Genomic DNA, 7,825 nt, shown 5'->3' with positions numbered 1-7,825 from the left:
ATGTTCATCAGCAATCATAAAATGAGGTAGGAAACCGCTACAGGGGCAACATGTATGCCCACTCCTGCCCGGCGCCTCTCACCGCAAGCAACTCCAGAGTGTAAGTACGTCCAGCCCCTCTCAAGGAGACTGGTTCCAGAACCAGAGCCATGCGTCGAGGTGAGGCCGACTATTTCTAGCCGAAACCTCTCAGCCTCGCACACTAGCTCCGGCTCCTTCCCCACCAGTGAGGTGACGTTCCACGTCCCAAGAGCCAGCTTCTGCAGCCGAGGATCAGACCGCCAGGGTCCCCTCCTTCGGCCGCCTCCCATTAGACACTGCACCCGACCCCTTTGGCCCCTCCTACAGTTGGTGAGCCCGTTGGAAGGGGGACCCACGTCTCCTCTTCGGGCTGAGCCCGGCCGGGCTCCGTGGGTGAAAGCCCGGCCACCAGGCGCTCGCCATCGTGCCCCACCTCSAGGCCTGGCTCCAGAGGGGGGCCCCGGTGACCCGCGTCCGGGCGAGGGAACGCCAGATCCAATTTTATTAATCATCATAAGGGGTCTTCGGGCTGCGCTTTGTCTGGTTCCTCACCTAGGACCTGTCTGCCTTGTGTGACCCTACCAGGGGCATAAAGCCCCAGACAGCATAGCTCCTAGKATCATTGGGACACTCAAACCCCTCCACCACGATAAGGCAGCAGCCCAAGGAGAGGTATGCTGAGTCAGGCTTGATTTTTAATAATCTTTTCCTGTTAAATAAATACTGTAAATAAAATAAAATCAAATCAAGCGATGGAACCCTGGTGGGGAAGCAAGGAGGAAAGTCAGTGATCCAGGGAGAACTTTAACAAATTTATATTTAATTTTAGCAGAAGCCTAAAGATATTTTCTGGTAAAATACATTAACAACATTAAAAATATGACAGATTAGCTATATGTGTTTTTTTTTTGGTCAAAAATAAAATATGGCATTTTTGTAGGACTAAGCCCTGAAGCACAGAATGTTTTATTAATGTACAAGCTGCAGTTCAGATCAGAGGCTAATTTTTAATTTCTTCACATTGTTCACGTTTTTGTCTCAGCCTTGAGGGTTTTAAAGGAATAGTCACTCTTTCTTCCTTCCCCTCTAACTCTACTCTTTTATTTCTCCCACTTTTCTTTTCCTGCTGCTCTGGTCTTATATTTTATGAAGTGGGTACAGGTTTTCACAGTCTCTTCACTCATCAGTTTAGTACTTCTGACCCCAGTGCTCTATATCTGAAAACTTATATAAACACTACAAAATTAGAGTTTTACAGAAAACTATACATTGTGAATATTTCATTCAAAGAAAATTAGTTATTTTAACTCATGTGAAGGACAATGTGTTTATAGATGTACCTCATAAGTTCATTGTTTATGAGGAGTCCCTCCAAGTATTTTTTCCGTGCATAAAAGTCATGGATGTATTTCCTGACAAAGAAGCCTCTCCACCTCCGCTGAATCTGTAAAGCAGTAAAAAAAGGTTATTTTTTCAGTGCCAACACTAACATGAAATATGAAAGCATTTAATGTGAGAATTTTTACAACCAAGTACTGAAGAAACATTTTCAAAGTTGTTGTTTTTTTTTGTGCTCAAAATATAGTGAGAAAGGAGCAATGCAAGGTTGGTTCAACAACTGTCACAGCTCTATTTATTCACCAATTTCAGTCTGCACTGATTGAGGGGGCTGCAGATTAACTAGCACACACACACCCACACATCAGTGGACCATTTTAAAGCAATGGTGGATGTCCTTCAGACTAATTAGGAGATTAAAACAATGGCAGGTAAAAGAATAATTATGCTATGAGAAGAAGGAGTGGAGAGATGGAGGAATGGAGGATGGGAAAAACAACAATGAGCAAAATGAGAATTAGCATTGATCTGCCAGTCAATAGATAATTTTAAATAAAGTAATTGGCGCCACCCAAGTTCTTGCTGACCTTTGTTGACTAGTGAAATCAATGCTGTTGAATCTAATACAAATCCGAGGTGCAGCATGTAAACACTGGTTTCTATTACGGCCTTAATACATTATCTTCTGTTATCTACCACACCATGATAAAGACATGAGGAGGAGAGAGATAAAAGAATGGAGACAAAATTGATTCAACAGAAATGCCACAAGGGGATCCTAAGATGATTGTTTCTTTATTTAAACAATACTTCTTACAAACATCCTTTGCTTGTTATTTTTTTTCTTGGTCGCCCTGACTCTGTTCATTTTTTACTTCAAGAAAAGTGTTCTGTGGTTGGCATCAAAAATAAAACACAGAGAGAGTTTCAGGTGCTGAACGGTTACTCACATATCTCTAAATTACTTATAAGAATTGTCAGTTTAAAATCATAATCACTCTGTAATCATCTAAAGAAAAAAATTCTGCATTATCCTAGATTATTGTTTCATAGAGTTATCAGAAAAAGTGCAATGTCCAGGGACAAACTCTATTTCTGCAGCAAAAGTCTTGGTCAAGGACAGTGGGATAAAATTGGAGCAACTATGAAAATAAATAAATAAATAAATAAATAAATAAATAAATAAATAAATAAATAAATAAATAAATAAATAAATCAGTCAAACAAAGAATGTACTCACAGCACATTCATTGTCCTCATATGGGAAATAAACCCAAGCATGTCTTGCAAAGTTAACCACTGAGACACGGAACGTTTTCTCATAATCTGTGATTAAACAACTAACATTTTTAAATAAAAACAAAAATCTCACTCCTCTAATTCAGCACCATCTGCTTTATAAATCACAAAAACATCAACCATAAGTTTAAACTGTGACATAAAGAATTGCATAATATGTTTTTTATTTGTTTATTTTTTAAACAGCATTTTCTTTTATTTATTGTAAAAAAAAAACATAGTGGCCAGTTTCATTTGCATAAAACAAAAATTTTAATATTCACCAATGTGAAAACATTATAATCATATTTAAAGTACTTAAAAATGTCTAGTGGAAGTATTATTTTTATTATTATTACCTCCGCCAAGGAGGTAATGTTTTCTGTCTGTCTGTCTGTCTGTCTGTCTGTCTGTCTGTCTGTCTGTCTGTCTGTCGTTCTGACTGTGGACAAAATTACTCAAGAACCTGTGGACGGATTGTCATGGCATTTTTACCACACGTGGGGATTAGCCAAAGTAACACACCTGTAAATTTGGGTGAGGTTCCGGATCACAATGTGGATACAGGAATTTTTTTAATTTCTTTTAACCCTCTGAGCTCGAAAGCTGTGACGCATTCACAGGGCTTCAGTAAAAAACAGTGACAGCTTTCAGTGTTCATTTGAACTGGATTGAACAGCAATTTTATTTACTTCCAAATAAAACCAGATGTAATGATGAATAATTTTTGCGATAATGTGTGCATTTTTACGTATTTGGTGCGCAATTAGAGAACGTTGTGTGACCAGGAAGTGCGTGACTGCACCATGAAACCCATTTTTCCCATTTCCTCAAGCACACCACATTTCCTAAACAACCAATCAAAACAGTTTCTCAGTACACTAGGCTTGCAGAAAGCTTCTGGCCGGGCCTCAAAGTTTGGACACGGGAGGAGAACAGATTCATTTCGGCATTTTCGAAGCTAGCGGGTTAATTTTTAGACAAGACTGTGTGTGAGTGTGTGCGCCAAGAGGGAGGAGGTAATGTTTTAATTGCTGAAAGCGCTCACACGCTGTATTTTGCCTCTCGTTTCAAAAAAAAAAAAAACCTTCATGAGCCGACTGTGCCAGCAAGCACTTCATAAAGAGAGTCAAAGCATTACAAACTCATAAACAGGGATAAAACAGACGTTTTACACAGTGGAATGTGACTGATGAAAACTTAGGACAGGGCTATTAAACTGGCGGTCCGCAGGCCGCCTGCCAATTGGTTCATTCATCTCTTAAGCTCAAACCCCCAGTTTTCTACTTAAATTACTTTAAGTTATTTTAGTTAGTCATATTTATGTTTGGTATCTACAGAACCATCAGAACCTTGGCTACAAGCTGGTAAAAACATTTCTTTGTACACTAAAGATAATTAAAATGACAAGCAGTTGAAGATAAAACTATCAAAATGAAAATAAAATTGGTTTAAAAATGTGGCAAGTCAGACATGTCAAAATAATATTTGTGTCAAATAGGGGGTATAATGTGTTCTTTTTGTTTTTGATATTGTTCATTTATCACCACTTTTATAGGGTTCTGTATGGTGTAATCATGATTAAATGCAGCACAATAAACTATTAAGGTAACAGATCTTTGTAATACTTGCTTTATTTACATAATAAATTTAATTGCTGGATGTCCAGCACCTAAGCTGTTGACCTGCAGTAACTGTGGCCCCCAGAGCAGTTTAGTTGAATAGCCCTGACTTAGGAGCTTAATCCAAGACCAGTTTGACGATGAATAACATCGGGTGACGAGTCTGACTTTTGTTTTTTCGACATTGGACTCCACCGGGAAGAAATCCCGTACATACTGCCTGCTTAAATGTTCACTACGTCAGAACTTATTCAGCAAATGTGTTTTCATCTCTGCTTTTGTGCATTAACTCTTACAGGATGGGGGAAATTGGTCTTGGTGGAGGTTTGCACCCTCAGAGTGCTTCTAGTTATTATTTATTTATTTATTTATTTATTTATTTGATCATCCAGCAATCACCTTGCAAGAGGCGGTTTACACCCAACCAGTAAGAGACAAATGGGACAAACAACCCTTCGCACTTATACCTAGAGACAATTTGAAATTATGAACCTAACATGCATGTTTTTAGTCTGTGGAAGGGAATTGGAATACCCAGAGAAAACCCACACATGCATGGGAATAAAATGCAAACTCTTCTCTGAAAGACACCAGGCTTAGAGACAATCCTTCAAGCTGTAAGGCAACAGCTGTCCTACACTGTGCCGCTGATAGAGAAGTTAAAGTAAAAAAAAAAAAGCTTTCTACTATAAGCCGTGAACAAATATGTGAATGGGCTGCCAGAAGTATTTGGGGGCCCATTTAAGCAAAATCAGTGTCTGGAAAACAAAATGTTTTATAGGAACGCCACTAGAAAAAAATAAATATCAGATTCCTGTCAATAACTAATGCTGCATAAACTGTTAACATGTGTTCAAAAGTAGGAAATAAAAAGAAAATGTCAATTGGACATTTAGTGCAACAAAGTACTATGTCAAAGTGTTTAAAAGATTGATATTCATGGGGACTCCCACTCACTGCACACACAGAGCAACAGAGTGTCCCCCCACCATGACACTCCATTTGCTAATACAAGGCACTGTGGTGATATTTACCCTGACCGCCATCTCCTCGTAGAAATTCATCTTCATGATAAAATATGCCGCCTGTGAACACAAAGGAAAAGATGCCGTTACATCTTGTCTCCCGGCCCTCTGATCTGTCCACAGCAGGCATCAAAGATAAAGAGCTCTTTATACATAATACATTGCACAGAGACAGCACAGATAGGGCCATGGTAAAGGATGGGGGTTGAGGGAAGGGGTGTTGAAACAGAACGAGGGAAAGCAGGAAAGAGGACAGGAAAAGGAAAAAGTCAGGAGAATGGAGGGAGAGAGGAAGAGAGAAAGTGGTTAGTGGGACTTTGTGTCAAGGGGAGGAGAGTCCTCTCTTAATATACTAACACACACAAGGGCCAAGAAAATCTATGGTAGTCAAGCAGCGCACTAATGGAGATGTATGACGGCCAAACGCTCTCCTCTGGATTTCATATTCAATGACAGCCCTGCCACAAAAGAGCCTCACAAAGGGCCAGAGAATATTCAGCCACACGCTCAACAAGCCATCGCGCAGACAAAACGTGCCCGCCGACCACTGGGGGCACATTTCAGAAGCAAACTGAAGTGTTGGCTATAAAAGGGATTCATATTTCAGCACGTCTTCTCCAATAAAGACAAGGAAGAGAGGAAAGATGGGAAGGAAAAGAAAGACAAAGACTTGAAAGGAGATTGTAAATTCAGCTTGATGTTTCGTGAAGAAAGCTTTGTGCGAGTCACAGTACACACCATCGAGTCCGCGAGACAGGAGAAGACGGACAGAGAGCAACGGAGGAGGCGGAGCGGGGAATTTCTCTGAACTAATTCAAAATAGTTCACTGTGGCAATTTTTGAGTGATTCAAATTAGCACTCATCTGTTTCCAAATAAGACCAAACAGCCTCATTTTAGCCCATGTGTGTTGTGACACATCCTTCATTGTTTATTTTACCACCCACTGCCCCCCCCCCCCCCCCCCCCCCACCCCTTCATTTCTTGAACGCCTCCCAAACGACGGCTGGCAGTTATGCTTTAGCAAACAGTCAATTTACAGGCATGATAAATAGCTTGTTGTGATACGTTTACAGAACTCAATCCAGGGGAAAATTATACGTGAGGGCGCTGGGTATTGGATCCGGTATCAACAATCTGTTCAATTAAGAAGCAGTTGGAGGCAATATGCTGAAAATGGGGGCTTGTTTTACTAAAGCGCACACATACACAATCATCACATACACAACTCTTTTCTTATTTCCTTTTCTCACTCGACTCTTACTTAATGCATCCCTGGAATTGCAACAGAGATGGGATTTCTTATCATATTCCATCATATTTGCTAAGTGTTCATTTCCAAATGTGTAATGAGTGAATTATATTTCTTAAGGTCAGAGGCAGAGACTTAGGAGTATAGCAATTGAATTCTAATGCATGCTATCATAACATAATCAATATATCTATAGCTTTTCTAGGCTCTAACTTACCTTCACCATTTGTCTGAAGCGTGCCCTTGCTGCGAAGCCCCGCCATATCTTCTGTATAATGACTGCTTTCTTGTGCAAATGGCTGTTAAAAAAATACCATTGGGGTGAGGATTGGGTGGGTATTTTTTTATAATAGTAGAATAAAATAAAGCATTGAAAAGTTGCTTAAACATAATCAAAGGGTTAGGGTCAGGAATTGCTCATTTAAAAGCAAAAATACAAATAAACCTTAGAGAGAATTAAAATCCAAATAGTAAACTAAAAAGTGCAGAATTTATTTAACTTAATGACACATTTCTGGTGTTTATAAAAGCACTTGGTCCAGCAAATAAAAAAGGAAATTTCTGCAGTCTTATGCTGCACTTAAAAGGTCAGGCAAAACATTACACTTGCACGTAGATTCTCACAAAGACACACAAACATGGAAGCCCCTTGCTCTTCCAGGCTTTTCAATCATGCCAGATGAGCCTTTCACCCCTTAAGTCAGCTGTGCACATTTGTATTCATCTTCAAACATACTCTAAATGCAAGTCCGCTGTGATTCCCGGCCTCCAATGAGGCCATCAATTTCCAAAAGGCCATTTATATGCCCAGAAAATCAATGCTTATAGTGGGGATAGCACAACCTCGGAGTTGCACTTAGGCGGCTAAAATTGTTGCTAATTATCCACTTAACGCATTGATCAATTAACTAAAGTAATCTGAATTAACCTACTGTCTGGAAGTTTGTCTGCTGACCCTGCAGAACGGCGCTGGGGTCACAGTATCAGTAGAAGCACAGAAGATATAGAGACATACATTTCTCTCTGTGTGTGTGAAGAGCTCAGAGTCCAAGCTACAATTATTCCTTGAGGCCATTTGCAAAGCTCTAGAAGTGGGATAATTATAGTGGAGAGGCAATATCAGTGTTCCTACCAGTTCCTTTTAAATTAACTCTTAGAGCCCTGCCAAATACATCCTTATGAGGGGACCAGAAGGTGTTGGCTACCTCTGTCTATGAGTGTCTGTCTGTCTGTCTGTCTGTCTGTCTGTCTGTCTGTCTGTCTGTCTATCTATCTATCTATCTATCTATC

General features: G+C 39.9%; 1 protein-coding gene across 3 annotated transcripts in view; it reads right to left on the bottom strand.

Moving 5' to 3' along the window:
* spata17 (spermatogenesis associated 17) overlaps nt 1–7,825 on the bottom strand; it is a 30,479-nt gene that overhangs the window by 20,526 nt on the left and 2,128 nt on the right. For all 3 annotated transcript variants that reach the window (XR_001311653.1, XM_014025042.1, XM_014025041.1), the window contains exons 3-5: nt 6,753–6,834; nt 5,294–5,344; nt 1,362–1,465 (exon numbers count right to left, since the gene is read on the bottom strand). Coding sequence is in view for 2 of the 3 variants with exons in the window: in XM_014025042.1 (XP_013880496.1) it covers nt 1,362–1,465; nt 5,294–5,344; nt 6,753–6,834 (237 nt within the window). In the remaining variant the exon portion in view is untranslated. The remainder of the gene's footprint in view (nt 1–1,361; nt 1,466–5,293; nt 5,345–6,752; nt 6,835–7,825) is intronic.

The sequence above is a fragment of the Austrofundulus limnaeus genome, unplaced genomic scaffold, assembly GCF_001266775.1.
Source record: "Austrofundulus limnaeus strain Quisiro unplaced genomic scaffold, Austrofundulus_limnaeus-1.0 Scaffold452, whole genome shotgun sequence".
NCBI classification, from domain to species: Eukaryota; Metazoa; Chordata; class Actinopteri; order Cyprinodontiformes; family Rivulidae; genus Austrofundulus; species Austrofundulus limnaeus.
The sequence above is the reverse complement of the archived record's forward strand: the minus strand, read 5'-3'. Positions and strand labels throughout refer to the sequence as shown.